Below are 18,917 nucleotides of genomic sequence, written 5' to 3' on the forward strand. Positions count from 1 at the left end.
AAAGGATGACAGAAAAAAAACAGATGCTGCCTTAATTGTTTAATATTTTCAACTCGTTAAACTGAAAAATGCTAAATTAACGTGTTATTTTTGACTGCCCTCTAATATATATATATACACACACACACACACAATTATATTTATATTTTATACAATTATATATATATATATATTGCTGCCTTTAATCTGTCCATCAAATGATGACTGAAAAAACAGCTGAAATGATCTAACTCTCAGCTGAATGTCTTTTGCTTTCTGTCATGTCGCTCTAGATTATATAAATCAGTGGCCAGAGTGATGGGCTTTGATGATGTTCATTTGTACATGCGGCCGGTGCAGTTTGAGTTTGCTGTGAGGAAAGAGGCTCCAAAACAACTTCCCGTGTTCATCACCGCCCTTCAGGACGACAAACAGAATGCGGACAGGTAAAAGTCTGTAGGACCAATATTGACCTGTCATGCTCACTATCAGAATCTGTTGATAGCAATGACATTGAATGCAGAGTAGAGTGTGTATAAGGTTTGTTGCAGTCTAAATGCTGTGATTAGTGGTTGCTTTTAAGGTTTGCATATCTACAGTATTACTATTTCTCAATATATCATTAGAGTAATAAGTCCTCTTGCACCATTGGTTCCGAATGAGTAATATCCAGTTGATTTTAGTTGATCCCATTCCCTTCCTGTTTCACAGGTTTGTCCCAAACAGCCTGCCTCTGTGTGTTCAGGAACTTGATGAGAGTCAAATTGGCAAATTTAGCTTTCAATCTAACGAAGGAGTTCTACAGGTAATAACATGATTTATAATTGTTATGCTCATTATTTTTGTTCAGCATATGAATCATTTGACTTTTTGTCTCTGTGCACCAGCTCATGAATCAGTCCAGCTTGGAGAAACTGCATGTGGTTCTGGTGTGTCAGGTGGTTCAGAAGAATGCTCTGATTGGAGCGCTTAAACAAGCGTCCTTGTGCTATAAGATAGAGAAGCTGGATCAGTCCTCAGATACAGACCTGCCACTGCAGCATGAGGGATCGACTTCCTCGGAAACCAGGAGACGTGCCTTAGCTGCTAGAAACAGGTCTACATGCATGAAGAAAATTAAACTTTTCAGGAAGTTTTCAATATCGATTCAATCCAAAAGATATTCTGATTTTAAATACTTTACATTGTTTTATCATTATGCTCGTATTTGTTTTTCTGCCTTTAATTAATGTTAATTGAAGTTAAACAGGACTCACTGCTCTTACAGTTCTTAATTATATTCTTAATGGAAAATATTAAATGAGATTCACCCATATTTAAAGTAATTTGGATATACTTTTTTATAGAAGCCCCGTGTGAAATGTTTGTTGTAATTCAGGCTTGCAGGTGCTTTCGTGTCCATTCAGCTGGAGAAAGTGGGAGTTCGAGATGAAATGCTGAATGCATTTATAAAGAAGAAAGAACAGACGAGTTCGCTGAAGCTAAGCTCTGTATGTAAGCGTTAGAGCTGCACGATTAATTGTTAATAATCACAATCTCGATTCAAAAACCCACACGATCTTATTCCTAAGTGACAACGCTTTGTCTGTGTCTATGAAACCTTTGACAAAATCATATCAGAACATTCAGATCTGTGTTTGCACTGCAACTGAGCCAGAGAGAGCAGTTGTCATGTAGGTATCAAACAGCTTCACAAACAAGTCTTTTCAACCACACGGTATTATTATTTCCATGGTAGAAATATTCAAATGATCACAGAAATACTGGCATAAAAGTTTTTAGATTGGATATAAACACTGATGTATATGGTAGCGAACAGAATAAAGTAAAACCTCTTTTGAAAGTAACTTAAAATAAAAGTTTTTATTTATTTATTGTATTGATTACATAGTTACACCAGTAAGTGGCGAGTAGTCGCTGATAAAAAATGTGTTTGTCATTGAATCATTCGTTCAAGAGATTCGTTGAAAAACGCTGATTCATCCAGTTATGAAACAAGTCAAGTCTTTATGAGTAAGTCATTGAATCGTTCATTCAAACCATTTTTTTATATATATTTTTAAATATTCTGTAGCAATTAACATTTAGTCAGAACCTCTAGTAAATTACATGTTATTTTGTTTAGTTGTCTATTCAGAATTGTGGGAGAATCGTGATCTCTATTTTAAAAAACCAAAATGATTCTCTATCCAGAATCGTGCAGCTCTAATAAGCGTTAAGAGAAAACTGATTTTAATTGCTCAATTAAATGGAAATGTTCCTTATTCCTTCGTTCTTCTCTCAAAAGGAAGAAGTGGCCAGGATCAAGAGGAAACTGATTCTGGAGTTCTGTCACAAGTATGCTTAGTCACAGAATTATGTTTCCCACATTTTATTTTCTATAAAAGGAGGAAATGACCCCAAATCTTTATATTACACTGTTCTTTGCTCTAGCACAGATTATGTCTCTTTCAGATTTAACATGCGCATGTCACAGAGTTGTGTCCGAGGGCAGGTTGTTGCTCTTTGCCATAGTTTCACCTCACTGCTTCACGAAGTGCCACATATCCGCGACAATCACTTTGTGATGGGAACACCCAACGAAACCAGATCAGACCTGCAGTCAGAGGACAGATTGTGTCCTGATCCAAGGTGAAGCATATAGAAGAAAATACATACAAAGAATTCCAGTTTAATTTGACGTTGAATCTTAGACGAACAATTTAGACACTGAATTTATGTGCTTAATGAGCTTAAAAACCTTTTGTGCTTCTAAACATTTTGACCATTTGGCTTTTGCTATGTTTTACGATGTGTGCTTTAACCTTACACCTTTAACCTTATTATTTATTATCCTCAGGTTAGGTAGAGCAAGTCAAATCTGACCTAAATCATAAGTGTTCAAATGGTACTTACAACTTGTTCAGAAGACTTCTCTGAGGTTTAGTTCTTGCTTAAGGTTTATTAACAACAATACTGGTAGTTATTTATTAATATTCCAAAAAATAAAAGTTAAACCAAAACTAATAGCAAAGTTACAATATAAAGCAAGGTATAAATCAAAGGTACAAACAGCTGGTTTTCTGGCGTCGAGAGATACCGCTAAATCAGTATCTGCTTGTTCAGTCTTCTCATCAGTCTTTTATACTCAAACAGTTCACTGCCTAAGTCAAACTCTCTTCTGTTGTCATCAACTGGAGAGCTGCCAAGTCTTCCATGACCCTTTTAAGGTGTTTCCGATGTAGTCTGCCAACTATCTTCTTGGCTCTTTTTCTCTTGGTTCTCCGTTTCTTCGTCTGTAAAATATTTTATCTACAGCATTACATTTTTCTTAAAAGCAATTCCTATCTAATACATACATGCTCTCTTCTCTAAGTTACTTAATATAAACATCTACTACTTTTATAAGGTTAAGTATACACGCATAGTAATTGGTATTAGTTTTTGTATATAATTTCCAATACATTTTTATGCAGCATCACTACTTGGGTTGCATAAAAGTACTACTAAACAAAACAGACATTAATCAAGACAGAGTAATTGCAAATAATCATCTTCATTAACAGCTTAAATGCTTGAACATTTAGTTTTGTAGAAAAATAAATTGTTTGTTAATTCATGAGTTTGGCTGAATAGTGAATGATAAACAATCAAGTGTCAAAGGATGTCAAAATGACAAACAGTGGTAACTATTAAGAAACAAAAATAAAATGTAAATGTAAATTTCATAGTTTTGATGGATTTTGTATTATAAAAAATATGGAAAATTGTCAAAATAAACAAACAAAGAAAAAAAATGCTCAAATAAATAAATGCATGCATGAAAAAAATGCATAAATGCATGCAAAACTAAATGCACAAATAAATACATAAATAAATGAATACATAAATAAATATATAGTCATATCTTTTCACAATGTAAATGCCTTTCTAAATCAAAACTGCTTCTGGCTGTTCAGGACATTTCAGCCTCGTCCCAGAAGACTGTTATCAGCCGATGGAAAGACTCTAGTAAACCTGTGGTTCGTCCCTCATTATACAGAAGTGCTGCTCATGTTCAGAACTCTGGAGGAGAAGGTGAGAAATGCATCTGTGACTTATAAACATGGCATAGTGTCCCAGTTCTCATTAATACACAGGGGCCCCAAAAAGTGTTTGCATATTTACAGTTGAAGTATGTATTTTTATGAATTTAAAACAAAAAAACATTCTCTTAACCCAGATTATTGTTCATTGACTGCTATTAGTTTGCCATCCATGGGTTTATCCCCCCCCAAATAGTAAACATTGAGCCTCCCAAGCACCATCAGAACATTGAGAGTTTGGGGCGTGGCTACTTGTAGCAGGCGAAGTCAGAGGGTGTTTAGCTGGTGTGGGACCATGACTTATGTGTGTTACATGAGAAAAGACATTCAGCTCCGGTTACAAAATTGCAAGGAAAAATTTAAAGATTAATTAGGTCATGAACATGTCAAATTAAAACAAGGCATTGCAGTACAATGTGCTTCAATACATCATTATCGTGCACCCATTGAGTACCAGTTTCCAGTTTTTACTTTGACTTGTCCATTGTAGAGGCAGAGAGCCTTAAACAGTTGTGGCTCGTCATTTCAAAACATGCTCCCGGTGCAGATACGTACGTTGGATGGGTTTATTATAAGCGAGATGCTTGCGTTCACTCTATATAGAGTTTTAAAACCTCGTTGCCTTCTCGTGCCGTCGCACCTCCTTGACAACCAGCCGTCGCCGCTGAGCTGGAGCTGCTCTATGCCAGGATGGTCCGAGGCCTCCTCTCCCCTGTTGCACATTGCCAATGATGTCTCTGTGCCTGAGGTCTGACTTCGCCTGGTGAGTGGCTTCAGCTGGGTTCCATTTCCTTCCGGTCACCAAGGTAGGAGCTGTTTGGGAAACGCATGGATCACGGGACTCTGTTAGTGCCATTTCCAGCCTTACTTTAGAGCACTTGAACTCTTCAACCATGCTGGAAATAGGAATCTCCAAGATGCCTCACCACTTTGTAAGGCCGTCTAACTCGATCCAATGGCAGTATTTGAATTAGCGGTGAAGGTCTTTGCGTATTACTGTCTTTTCTCGCGGCAAAGTATTTTTGGTTAAATTCAATACATTTTTTCATATGTATATACTCGTTTCATTTTATCTGACTCCATAAATGAAAAGGCTTTATTGATATCTGTGCATCATTAAATGTGAGCGAATGTTTTACTATTCTTTTAAACTCTTGATGAAAATAATGTCAAAGTCAATTAGAATAATCAAATGTCACAATTTAATATGTCAGGTAAATGTATCATTACAATTTCATAATCAATTCAAAGATAATCAATGCAAAACATCAAATGCTCTAGAACAAAGAGGAAAAAGTTTACCCGACAAGAAATGCGTGAGGCTGAGAGTCTCGCAACTCTCAGCCTCACGGGCCGATCTCAAATATAGAAAAGGCCCCGAGCTCTCGCTGCGTTTCATTATATACCCAGACCTCATTTCAAATCTAAACAGCATCCACAGTGGTAAGTCACCATTTGCTAGCAGTGGAAAATTAGCATTCAGTCAGTAAATGGCCAGAAGGTGTTAACTCAAAGATACACCCTCCAGTGTGGAAGATGTTTCTAAACTTCCTAAGAACTTTATTACCTTTTGGTTTACTTCTTTGGGAATGAGACATTTGTAACAGTCGCACCGAGACATTTCAAATAATACCAAACATGTATAAACCTTGATGATAATCATTCACATTAAACCATTTAGATTCTTGTGTGAGTTTGGGAGATCTATGCCAGGATGAAGAATGGGGGAGATAAATGTAGATTAGGATGAGGGAGGTGAGACCTTCGTCTCAATAGTGCATGAGGGGGAGTTCAAATGTTAATTTCCTTTGTTTTCTCAGAGAGTGGCCCTCTCTTAAAGTCCTTCCAGTTTTTCCAGTCTTACACAGTCCTGTGTTAGTAAAGCATCTGGGCAGTCCCAGTCACTTTTTGGCAAATGAGCTAATCACTCTCTCCAGCTTTTCTACCTTTGAGATTGAGACCTCATAAATGGTAAGAGGCCACATCATCCTAGGTAGTAGCCCAAATTGAAGGCACCACAGCTTTAGCCTGCCAGGGAGCATGGTCTTGTCGATACTCTCAAGGCCGTGCATGGTATCTTGCCTAAGCTGGTCTACCTGCTCTGTGTCCTTGAGGGTGGCATGGTACCAACGTCACAGACTCTTGACTTGACAGAAATGCTCCTGGACTTGCCTGGCTTTATTTCCATCCGAGCCCAATGTATGTTCTCCTGTAGCTTGTTCAGCAGGCGCCTAGCACAAGCCTTGGTTGTACACAATACACAATATAAATTATAAATGTCTCTTATGGTTCAAATAACACACAAGATGGAATTTAACTGAATATAAATAGGCAATTAAGCTTGTTCAAACACTGTCACCCTACTAGCAGCGTCTCGGGTTGACTAATCACTGATGTGCATCAGATTTCTGTCGTCCTCATTCACTCATAACTCTCCTCAGCCATGTAATCCTTTCCTCAGAAGTGACATTGTGCAATTGGACACTCATCGTGCAGGCTGCTTAATGTGTTTGAATCAGCCGGTGATTTTTAACGGATGTATGGATGTTCTTGTTACAGGAATGTCACCAGGCTCTTCAGAACACACTGCAGATTATTTCAGCTCTTCATGACATTGTCTATTACCTGGTGAGCTTTGCTCGGCTGGGGAATCCAAACACTTCCTTCAGTCCAGACAGCGCTCCTAGGCTCACAGCAGACTGGGGCGGCTTAGAAAGCATCGGTATATGATAATTCTGTAAAAAAAACAGTGTGGCTCATATTCAGCCTAAAGGGGTCCTATTGTGCTTTTTCACTTTTTCAATTTTAGTTAGTATGTAATTTTATGTTTGAGCATAAAAAAAATCTGCAAGGTTACAAAGCTCAATGTCGACTCCAAAGGGAGACACCAAACAGAATCCACTTGCTAAGAACTACAACAAACGGCTCGTTTGGATTACAATGTGATTTTCTGGATCTTATGAAGTCACAATGTTACTCATTTAAATAATCTGCACCTTTGGAATACACAAAAAAGGGGACGAGGCCTGGCTGAGCTGCATTAGATAAAACAGTGTTGTCGTTGTTATGTCAAAGAAACACTGTGTGTTTTTTTACAACGTTTCCAAAACTCATTTGTTTGACCTTCCTAAGTCTGACAAACTTAGAGTGGTTACATTTTATTTTAAACATTGTTCCTGAACATTTTAACCCTAAAGTTTATCTGTGCGTTGCACATTTTATGGAGAACAGCTTGTTTACTGTAAGCTTTTGTAAGCTCTCGCTTTTGTAAGATGGTTCAACACTCCCTAGGAAAATTAACCATGGTTTTGTGATCGATTACTGTTTTATTACCATAGTTTTCCGACAAATATCATGATTAAATGGCGAATAAGATCGTATTTATAATGTATATGAAAATAACAAAAAACATATCTCTCTGAAACGTCCTGTGAAATCCATGCTTGTGTCTCTGCATGAAATCCATTCTGCACAATCCTCATTAACATTGGCAGGGTCTGAATCAGACGTGAATTGGTTTGAAATTGACACCATCCTTATTCATATTTACACTAGAGCAGAACTCGCAGTTATGGAGGGGCGAGACATTTCCCAAACATGCGCTAAGCGGTGCCAGTCACAACACACTAGGCCACCTAACTAATCACAGCACATTTCGTATTTCGGAAAGAGGGGGTTCATCAAAACCGTAAACTAAACTGCGTGTTCGAGACAGACTGGGGCGAGAGGTGCTGCTGTAATAATGTAAAATATGTGAAAAATAATGTGATTTTTGACCAATCAAGCATTCTAATTCTAAACATTCTGGTACACCCCAAAAACAAAATCAAGACTTTGTTAAAAGGCATAATAGCGCCCCTTTAAAATATACACTGTGCAGTTTTTAGCTGATATTGTGTGACTTCCAGCCCAGTGTTTCCTTACGCTCTGATGTTTGTCCAAAGGGGCTGAACTGTGGGATGTCCAGCGACAGATTGACTCTCTCTGTGAGCCCAGAAGTTCAGAGAATGTCGGGCGGCTCCTGCAGCTACACAGGGATGTGCTCTTCCTGCGCTTTGATACCGCAGTGCGCTACATGATCAGGTGCTTGTAAATGACAAGATTTCACAGCATTTGTCTCAATGGCAAATAATAACGTATGAGATGATATAGAGGAGAACTTTTGTGAAAAATCTTAAAATGCATGCTACTGTCACGTTTTGAGTATTCATGTCTCTTTCTAGGCTGGCTTTCTTGTTCTGTTAATTCTGTTCCCTATTAGTTTGTCACCATGGTGTCTGATTTGATTAGAGTTTGAGTTCAGGTGTTTCTAGTCTCATTATTTCTTCTGTTTGCAGTGTACTTAAGCCATTTGTGTCTTTCTGTTCATGTTATGCTGGTTGTTCTGTTCATGGTCCTGTTATTCTTGAGTGCTTTGTGAAGATTTTAGTTTGTTCTTGAAAATTAAAGTTAAAGCTCCGGCATTCAGATCCTGTTTCATCTCCGCTGCAACCAATGCTGACTGTTCAAAATTACAGATGTAACTTTTGTGTTCATGTTGGTTTTATAATTTTTTGAATGTTTTTATTTATTTTTATTTTATTTTTTGTACTTCCACTGAAAAAATATCCAGTGATATAACCATAAGGTAAAAAATTATATTATAAAATAAATATAATCACATTTGAATGTATACAGTATTATTATTATTATTACAAAAACATTTGTAAAAAATTCAAGGTAAAATTATTTGTAAAAATATAATTAACGTTAGTTGTCTTTTGTAGGTTTTTTCTGTTGACAACCTGAATTAACCTTTTAACCCCCCCCCCCCCCCCCATTGAGATTTTTATATTTCCTTTTACATTTTAATTTTAAAGTTTTAGTAATTTTGTTGTGTGTTTTTGTCTATGTATTATTTTTAAAATGTCGGTATAGTTTATTTTTTATAAAGTTAAACTAAATGAAAACAGTATTTCCGTTCTTGTCTCTTCACAAGGGAGGCGTTCCTCTCCTCTGGAAACTTCTCGGCCTATCAGAGCGTGAGTGAAAACATGAGTCACGCCCTCCCTATCATGAGTGACAGCGCGCTGAGAGGAGCCAGTTTCCTCCCTGTTCCTCAGCCATTAGAACCGGCCTGCCTTCAGGTGAGAAACCACCAGGACTGTCCAGCATGTACATGCTCATCCTTTACTAGTGTTTAAAAGCATCAGAGAATGTGCTTCATGAAGCTGGTTGATTCCAGCAAGTTCTGCTTCTTTTACATGTGGTTTCAGGCCCAAAAATGGTATCCATGGAGATCTTTCCTTGCAATCCATGGATCGCACCCTTTCATCATATGGGACGTCTCACAGATTGAGCATTACATGCAGGTGTGTAACTTTGCAAATGCTTTTTGTTTTTTAGTCTTCCTCCTAATTAGCATTAGGATCATGCAATCCTTTTTGTTTTTTTGTAGCTCTGCCTATGTGATCTGAATGACCGCTGTAGAATGGAGGCTAATGGGGCGATACTGGGCGTATCTTTGATCATTGATGATGTGCTCAGTAGTGGAAGAGATGCAGAGCCCCTCCGGCTACAGACCACAGGAGGCCCCGACATCACCGTGACGTCTGATAGAGAAGTACTAAAGAAAAATTCAAAAATTTAAATGAAGCCAAACACTACAAGAAGTTAAACTGGAATGACACAGGAAGAGTAATTCAAAGAGGCAAAATAGCCTGGAGATATTGAGATGTTAATCCTGCTTTCATGTAGCTCAAACAGTAGAGCATGTTTTTAACAACACCAAGGTCATGGGTTTCATTCCCAGGGAATGCATGAACTAAAATAATGTATACTTTAATGCAATGTAATTCACTTCGGATAAAAGCAAATACAATGATCTGTGTATATTCAGTTTGCTCATACATCTCTGTTTGGTGAAGCACATTTATCTCATTGTCATCTTTCAGGTCCTTAATGAAAACATGGGAAATGAGGAGAGAAAAATGGAAGTTGCGTCTAGAACTCAAGACCCCATGCAGTCCCTGATGAACCAGCGGGGATTTTTACTGCTCTGGAAGCAGATGGAAGTTTTTAAAGAGAGCTGGACTCAACGACAGATGGGTGTTGAGACAATAAACAGCTCTGCACAGTTTAAACACTTCTCTCAGCTTTACCGGTCATGGACATTTCATCAATATTTCAAACACTCACTCTTTCATAATAGTTTGTGATGAAACAAATACGTATGTGTTAACCTGCCCCATGATCTTGTGTTTTAGGGTGGAGATTTACTTTCCCAGCATGCAAGCTCTGGCTCAGCAGATGGATAAGGAGAAGGAATATGAGATTGTGCTATCTCAGACTCAGTCGGTCCTTCCACCACCTGGAGCAGCAGAAGTTGACGTCAAAACATGGCAGGTACTGTATGTGAACCAGGGTTATTATCATTTACTAAAACTCCAATTCAGCTGAAATAAAAAAATATATAAATATTAGATGAAAATTGGAAAGGATGCCTTGGCAACTGGAAATAAAATGAAATAAAAATAAATTGAACCTACATAGTAATATTAAAAAATGAATAAAAAGGACAAAAGAACATTAAAATATTTATAAAATAAAATAAAATGAAAATAAAAAATAAATACAAGCTAATTCTAAATATTAATAAAAACTATAATAGTATATTATTATAAATTATTATAGTATATAAAGTTGACTCACTAAAAGTAATAACTGAAAATTAATAAAAACTTAACTGAATTAAAATGGAAATAAAAATAAATTAAACCTAAACAGTAATATTTAAAAAAGACAAAAAAAATGACAAAAGCACAAAATTACTAAAAAGAAACCTGAAAATATTAAAAATATTCATAAAAACTATTAGTATAATAATTATAAATTATATATAAAGTTGAAGTACTAAAATTATTACCTTTAAATAAAAGACAAAAGCACATAATAGAAATTCATAATATAATATACTACTATTATAATAAAATGCTAAGATGATGTGAACCTGCGTTTTTTTAGTTTGAAACACTGGGATCTATAAAGCAAAGATCTGAACAATCATCAAATTAATATTCTGTGGCTATGAAACCAAACAGCCATGTTCTTTACGTTAAAAAAAATTATACATCCTTAATTGTCAGGCTGCCTTTGACTAATGTGATTATTTTGATTGATATCTTTGGCATAGTCCACATGAGACCGGTATGTTTGCTGTGTTCGTTGTAGTTACTGAGACTCTTGGAGATCACGGAGTGTGACATGATCCGAGCGCTTCAGAAGAGGATTAACAGTGAAGTGACTCTTGTGATGTCGGAGCGCTCGCGGCACGACCCGGGACTCCCCACAGGTACACAGCTGCATGAACCTAGAGGAGATCACAGAGCACTATGGGAGGACTGGGGCTGGGCCTGATTCTTCCTGGGGGCTGTCTCTAGAACGCAATAAACTTCATCACAGCTGTCCTATATTTAGGATATTATAATATTTTCATATCAACAGAACAGTAGTCCTTTCTAGAATGTGTTGCTTTGTTCATCCCAAACTTCTGCTGTCTTCACATGTAATGAAGAACTGTGGAAACGGCCTTCAATGAAACACAGTGTCTCTCTAGAGAGACCACAGATTGTGGAGGATTTCATCCAGCAGTTGATGAATGGTGCTGAGGGTGAGACCGATGGACAGGTAAATATTTCTCACTAAAAACAAAGTGTCCAAAAAGGGGGTTTTCACAGCTATGCCATTGAAAAAAAATTTTTGTTCCCCAAAGAACCTTTCAGTAAATTCAGTAAATTTCAGAACCATTGTTTTCTTAGTGTGAAGAACATTTTAAAGTGCCTCCATTTTAGTTATTTTAAAGGATTCTAATTTAAAGGTCTTCTATAATAGGTTTACATGCATCCAAGATCAAAAAACCCTTTTATTTTCTCAAATATACATTGAAGCATCATCTCTTTTCTCACAGTGTCTGAAACAGTCGATAAAGGATCTAGTTCCCTTTCGTAGTCACTCCGAGTTACGTCGGATGACGACGAATGGGGGTTTCGCTTAGAACACCTATCGACTTCGAGTATTACAAAACGAGCCAATGGCGATGAAATGCCATGGGTCTGCGTAATTTGCATAGCGTATCTCCGCCCCACCGCGTGGGTATAAAGGAGGACGCCGGCAACATGCAGGTATGTTTTCGCTTCGGAGCCAAGAATATTTCTTCACTCCACAATCATTTTCTGACTTCGCTCTACGAGACGAGCTTCTCTCTTCGGTGTTGGTGTGACGGCGATCTGCAGCGAGCTCACAGTGCCTGCTGATCTGTGCAGTGATCTGCCAGTGTGTGTGTGTCTCCCTGTGCGCTTCAACATCGCGGAGTTTTTTTCTCCTCTCATAAAAGAGCTCACACGCGGCACGTCTTTTTAAAGACGGCTCGCCCGTGCATTTCTGGTTGCAGCGGACTGGTATCGGACTCTGATGGGCACGAGCGCTGTCTAGTGTGTTTGGGCTTTGGTCATGCTTGAACAGCGCTCGTGGATGACTCATGTTCTCTCTGGGAACGTGATCATCGCGTCATATATAGGTCGAGACTCGGTGAACTCGCAAGAGTGAGAGTCCCCTCATCCACCACCCGACGGCTGGTGGCCAGGGACACCTAAGGGTGTTGGTCTGGAACAAGGCGCCGACTCTTTAAAAAGAAAAGTCCACGCCCCAGCCCCCCCTCTTTAATGACGGTGCCCGCTAGCGAACTGATGATTCCACGAGTCTACCCTCGGGTGGCCCGTGTGTTTTCATTTGAAGCTACAGAGGATGATGCTGTGTCTGTAGCAGCATCACTAGGTGGGCTTGATTCTTCTGGAAATGACGACTCGTCACAGCTGCCACCCTCTGGTCTGCATTTGGCTGTGCCTGAGTCTGATCCGGAGATGACGGCCATGCTTTCCCGGGACGATTGGTTTTGGGTGAGGCCGCCGACGCGTCCACGGCAAACCCCAATATCTTTCCTCCCGGACGTGCATGATGAGATCACAGTTTCCCTCGTTGGTCTCATCCGCCTTTCCTCCCCTCAGGGGCCGCTGCCCATGGGTACACTGGGGTTCCCCCGGTTGAACGCTCTGTTGCCATGCTACTATGTCCTCAGAGTGCTCCCCGGCGCTATCCTAAGCACCCGTCAAAAGCCTGTACTTCTTTTCGTCTACACTAATCTGTGGCGAAATCCTATAGTGCCACAGGACAGGCAGCCGCCTCACTGCATCCCATGACCGTTCTGCTGGTCTACCTGACCCAGATGCTCATGGACATGCAGGAGGGCGGGACTGATCCGAGGCTCTTCAGTGAGCTGCGCGCCGCCACTGACCTTGCTCTCCGAGGAACGAAAGTGGCCGTACGCTCTCGGAGTCAGGTGATGTTCATCAGTCTGGGGCTGACCGGTCTGATGTGCACGATGTCGGGCGGACCCGTCTGCTCGACACCCCCATCTCCCAGGTTGGCCTCTTCGGCGGTGCGGTTGAGTGCTTCTGCCCAACAGTTCTCAACCGCCCGTGAGCAGATTGAGGTTATTCTGCCCGACGGCCCTGCCGTCCGCTCAGACCCCTCAGTCTACCCCCGCCGAAGGCTCCCTCCCACGGTTCCAACCCCGCCCACACAGATAGATCTGTTTGCCTCTCACGACTCGACCCATTGCGCCCTGTTCTATTCCCTGACCGAGGGCACCCTCGGCACGGATGCACTGGCGCACAGCTGGCCGCGGGGCCTACGCAAATATGCGTTTCCCCCAGTGAGCCTTCTCGCACAGACCTTGTGCAAGATCAAGGAGGACGAGGAGCAGGTCATTCTGGTTGCGCCGTATTGGCCCGCCCGGACCTGGTTCTCCGAACTGATACTCCTCGCGACAGGATCTCCTTTCTCAGAGACGGGGCACCCTCGACCCGATCTTTGGAGGCTCCACGTGTGGCTCCTGGACGGGACGAGGCAGGTTTGAGTACCCTGCCACCAGCGGTGGCGGCTACCATCACTTCCGCTAGAGCATCGTCCACGAGACATGTCTATGCGTTGAAGTGGAACCTCTTCGTCAACTGGTGCTCTTCTCGTCGAGAAGACCCCAGGAGATGCTCGATCTCTGTCGTGCTTTCCTTCCTGCAAGATGGGCTGGAGCTAAGGCTGTCTCCCTCCACCCTGAAGGTGTATGTGGCCGCTATCACCGCATATCACGAAGCAGTTCAAGGTAAGTCTCTGGGGAAGCACGACCTGATCGTCAGGTTCCTGAGAGGAGCGAGGAGACTGAATCCTCCTTGCCCTCCTCTCGTTCCCTCTTGGGACCTCTCAGTGGTCTTAAATGCCCTGCAGAGGGCTCCCTTTGTGCCTCTGCATTTAGTTGAGCTTAAGTTCCTGTCTATGAAGACAGCGCTCCTGGTTGCTTTGGCCTCTATCAAGAGGGTAGGGGACCTGCATGCATTCTCCGTTGACGAAGCGTGCCTGGAGTTCGGGCCCGGTCACTCTCACGTGATCCTGAGACCCCGGCCTGGATATGTGCCCAAGGTTCCCACCACTCCCTTCCGGGACCAGGTGGTGAACCTGCAAGCGCTGCCCCTGGAGGAGGCAGACCCAGCCTTGGCACTGCTCTGTCCAGTACGCGTTCTCCGTGCTTACGTAGACAGGACGCAGTGTTTCAGGACCTCAGACCAGCTCTTTGTCTGTTATGGTGGGAGACTGAAGGGAAAGGCTCTCTCAAAGCAGAGGTTGTCCCACTGGATAGTGGACGCCATTGCTTTGGCTTACCAACAGCAAGGCCGACCGTGCCCCCTTGGTGTGACAGCCCACTCCACCCGGAGTGTGGCTTCCTCTTGGGCTCTAGCGCATGGCGCCTCGCTGGCAGACATCTGTAGAGCTGCAGGCTGGGCGACACCCAACACATTCGCCAGATTTTATAATCTCCGAGTGGAGCCTGTGTCCTCTCGTGTACTCGCTTCAGACAGCTAGTACTGGACCCGCTCAGGTGTCTTTGCTTGCTCGCCATTCCACTCCACGGACTGGATACGTGCGATTATTCCTCAGGTGAGCCTTCCTCTCTGAAGCCCTGAGTTCCTCCAGCACTGTTGACGCTGGCACCAGTGTCTATTGCCTGTGCGTCGGCTAGGTGCCTCCGTGTGCATGGTTCCTCCCTGAGTAACCCCCACATGTGTATTTCCACTGTAAGCCTCCTTGAGCATGTGTCTTTCCCTTGGCAAGCCACCTTGCCACTCCTGGAGTTGAAAGTTGCCACCCCTCGGGCTGGTCACTCCAGCGTTCCTCCATATGAAGCCCTCCGGCAATATGTGTTTCTTAAGTCCTCCCTACGGGTAGGCATGCTGCGGCATATCTCCTCTGAGATATGCTTCCCAGTGTACCTTGGTATTCCTGTGTTAAGTAGGACTCCTTCGTCCGTGCCAGTATCATGACAGGGGGATCAGACTTTCGCAGGGCACTGGAAAACAGCCGTGAAGGTGGCGTGATTTCACGGGGACGTCTCGGTTACGTATGTAACCCTCGTTCCCTGAGTAGGGAACGGAGACGTTACGTCTCCCTGCCACTTCTGCTGTACCGCTGGGCAGACGCCTGAGTTCAGTCTCGGATCCTCAGCGAAGACATACCTGCATGTTGCCGGCGTCCTCCTTTATACCCACGCGGTGGGGCGGAGATACGCTATGCAAATTCCGCAGACCCATGGCATTTCATCGCCATTGGCTCGTTTTGTAATACTCGAAGTCGATAGGTGTTCTAAGCGAAACCCCCATTCGTCGTCATCCGACGTAACGTCTCCGTTCCCTACTCAGGGAACGAGGGTTACATACGTAACCGAGACGTTTCTCTAAACCCCTACTTTCCGAGAGCCTTCTGTGATCTGACTGGTCAGATGGCCCAGTCTGTTGTGACTGGTCTACTGCATGTGTCTTACAGCATGTGTTGGAAACTAAACACTTATTACCATTTCTGAATTTCAGCCTTAGAAGACTTCCTCACTAGGCCTGTCACAATAATTACTATGTCGACCTTTTGCACAATATATATCGACATGACCCCAAATTTTTGGTGGCACAATATTTTGTCCATTATGCTTATATAAAAACGAATGTCACCAACATTTTAGGCGATCACGCTGCCTCTGTCATCTCATCTGCTCATTGTGTTTTTTACAGTGTATATACAGTATATGAGCAATATCACATGAGTAGCAGTGGTATGGCTCTGTATCAGCACGGCTGTGATTGTGACAGCGTCTTCCCGACATGTCCAAACTCTTCCAGTTTCAGCTACAACTACAGTGTTGAGGGCAGGTCAAAGTAAATGTTGTTACTGGGCAGCCAATGAAGACCAAAGGCTGGCGTTATGTAAATGTGTTACAAACCTACGTAGGTTCATGCAGGAAGTAAGACTTGACTTACAGATGACTAATTTCAGGCAGTTCAGAATCGATTCTTTCTTTAGGAGACAATAACTCCATTTCTCGTGCACTTTGATCTTTAGCACTTTAATAATCTAAATATAATAAAAAAACCTTTTGTGAAATGGAAAGTTTCTAGCGATGTTAAAGGTTCTTAATGGAACCACAAATGCCAATTCAGAACCGTGATTTTAAAGAGTGTAGCATTATGATAGTGTTGTTCAATCCCATGACCGATATGCCATGTAATAGACTGAAATTTAAATATGAATTGTTTTCTAGGTGACGTTCTCCAGCACTCATCTGCAGGATTGTTTGACTGAACTGGCTTGTGCTGTAATGAGTCGTGAGCGGAGCGTCTTCCAGAGCTATTCTCAGTTTTATGAGCACATCCTTCAACAGCAGGAACAGTTACTCTACCAGAGAGAGCAGGTACATCTAGAAATGTTGGTGTCAGTAAGTTTTTTACATGTATTTTAAGTCTCTTATGATCCCCAAGACTGCATCTTATTTGATCAAAATACAGTAAAAACAGCAGTATTATGAATGTAAAATACTATGGACATGTAAATTTACAATGTAAAACAACTGTCTTCTATTTGAATATATTTTAAAATGTAATTTATTCCTGTGATGCCAAGCTGAATTTTCAGCATCAGTGTCACATGATCCTTCAGAAATCACTCTAATATGCTGATTTGCAGCTCAAGAATAATTTAATAAATAATTTATTATTACCAATGTTGAAAACATTCATTCTGCTTCACATTTTTGTGGAAACCGTGATACATTTTTTAGGATTCTTTAATGAATAGAAAGTTCAAAAGGCACCGCATTTATTTGAAATAGAAATCTTTCTCAACTGTGAACAATCTTTTTCTGCAGGATATTAAAGAACTAGAAGCCAAAGAAATGCAGGCCAGTGACCCCTACAGAAAGGTAAACTCGGGTTTGTGCATGTAGTACCACCATCCTTCTCTGCATGATCAGTAAACATCTCTAATCTCAGGTGGCGGACATGTGTCGGGGGATGATGATTGACATCACGGCTCTGCGTGCCAGAGTAAGTCAACTGGAGGAGGAGAAGAGAAGCTTAGGTCAACATCTCAACCTCAAACACAGAGAACGCTATGACACGCTGGTCCGCCAGCTCTTTTCCTCATGTTTTCTTTTGAAGGTGTGTAAGCCTGATCTGAAGACCACATCAAATGCTCAGACATGCATAGGTTTCAGTGTTGACATATGGACTAAATCCATTTAAGTTCGATTTTTTTATTTATTTCATAAAATCATTAAAACATGCAATGGTTTGCGTGACGTCAGCTGGCTCAACTCTCTGTGCCGCCCACAGTCACGTCTTGACAAATACCACATGAATATGGACCAAGATGTGCGACAGCTGGTGAGCAGCGTGAGGAAGGAAGGCGTGGACAGAATCATCAAACTGAAAAATAAATTGTCCTCCACTAATGATAACGAGACCCTCATTCTCACACTTCAGGAGGTGAACTGCTAGAATGAGCTTTGTTATAGTGTGTGTGTGTGTGTGTGTGTTCATATGATCATATTTTATTGGCATTACTGTAATGTGAAAAAAGATAACTTTAAATTGTACAGTTAGTTAGTTACATTTTATTTCTGTGGCATGCCAAACATTTGGCCCATTCCACATGGGATTACAAGACACCACAAACTTATTTTACAAACATTTTCTGGTCGTATATACAAATCATTCAGAGAAATACATGAATACAAATATATACGAACACACATGTATACATACACATATACACACACACACACACACACACACGGCATATACAAACAGATCCTCATCTACAAATCATCTCAATAAAGAGCTTTTTTCCTCTTCTCCTAGGCTTTCTCAAGATAGTTGGCCAATTTATGTTTCATATGTGAACAGCCATCTCAATCTTTGAGCATCATCCATATTTACCAAATTAATCTCTGATTTTATCTTACAAAACAAAAAAACACGCTGTTCACAATAAAAAGGACAGTAGAAAACAAAATTTAACTCATTTTCTATATCATTTAAACAACACATGGGACAGATCAGTTTTTCCTTTTCTATTAAATTAACATATCGTCCTGTTTCAACAGTCAAAGGTAAAACACCAGGTCTCACTTGAGCACACAGAGATCTTTGCCTTTTTGACAAGTTATATACAACATAATTCTCTGTGCCATATTCCGGTTTTATCCTCACAAAAATACGCAATTTTGGCTTAGCCCATATAATATATAGTATATATAGTACATATATAAAGTACAGTTGGAAATATAATGGTATATTTATTTATTTATTATTTATTTTACTAGTAATAATAATAATTACCGGTATTAGTATTATAATTGGCCAATGTTCTGCTGGGAAACCCTGGGTTTGGCCATTCATGTGGACGTGAGATGAGTTGTTGTGTAAAACCGAAGTTAGATGATCTACTTCACAGAAGTAGATT

The 18,917-nt window shown here is 41.0% G+C and overlaps 1 protein-coding gene across 3 annotated transcripts in view; it reads left to right on the plus strand.

Moving 5' to 3' along the window:
• Positions 1-18,917, plus strand: part of ccdc162 (coiled-coil domain containing 162) — a 53,422-nt gene that overhangs the window by 22,846 nt on the left and 11,659 nt on the right. For all 3 annotated transcript variants that reach the window (XM_077238784.1, XM_077238782.1, XM_077238783.1), the window contains 20 exons: positions 273-425; positions 691-784; positions 867-1,075; positions 1,358-1,469; positions 2,267-2,316; positions 2,434-2,610; positions 3,918-4,035; positions 6,603-6,765; positions 7,988-8,126; positions 9,022-9,169; positions 9,299-9,394; positions 9,481-9,645; positions 9,977-10,185; positions 10,289-10,427; positions 11,253-11,373; positions 11,596-11,708; positions 16,717-16,866; positions 17,320-17,373; positions 17,444-17,611; positions 17,786-17,938. In XM_077238784.1, the coding sequence (XP_077094899.1) occupies positions 273-425; positions 691-784; positions 867-1,075; positions 1,358-1,469; positions 2,267-2,316; positions 2,434-2,610; positions 3,918-4,035; positions 6,603-6,765; positions 7,988-8,126; positions 9,022-9,169; positions 9,299-9,394; positions 9,481-9,645; positions 9,977-10,185; positions 10,289-10,427; positions 11,253-11,373; positions 11,596-11,708; positions 16,717-16,866; positions 17,320-17,373; positions 17,444-17,611; positions 17,786-17,938 (2,731 nt within the window). The remainder of the gene's footprint in view (positions 1-272; positions 426-690; positions 785-866; positions 1,076-1,357; positions 1,470-2,266; positions 2,317-2,433; positions 2,611-3,917; positions 4,036-6,602; positions 6,766-7,987; positions 8,127-9,021; positions 9,170-9,298; positions 9,395-9,480; positions 9,646-9,976; positions 10,186-10,288; positions 10,428-11,252; positions 11,374-11,595; positions 11,709-16,716; positions 16,867-17,319; positions 17,374-17,443; positions 17,612-17,785; positions 17,939-18,917) is intronic.

The sequence above is a fragment of the Siphateles boraxobius genome, unplaced genomic scaffold (genome assembly GCF_051911475.1).
Source record: "Siphateles boraxobius isolate OS27281-9 unplaced genomic scaffold, OSU_SipBor_1 22, whole genome shotgun sequence".
Lineage (NCBI taxonomy): Eukaryota > Metazoa > Chordata > Actinopteri > Cypriniformes > Leuciscidae > Siphateles > Siphateles boraxobius.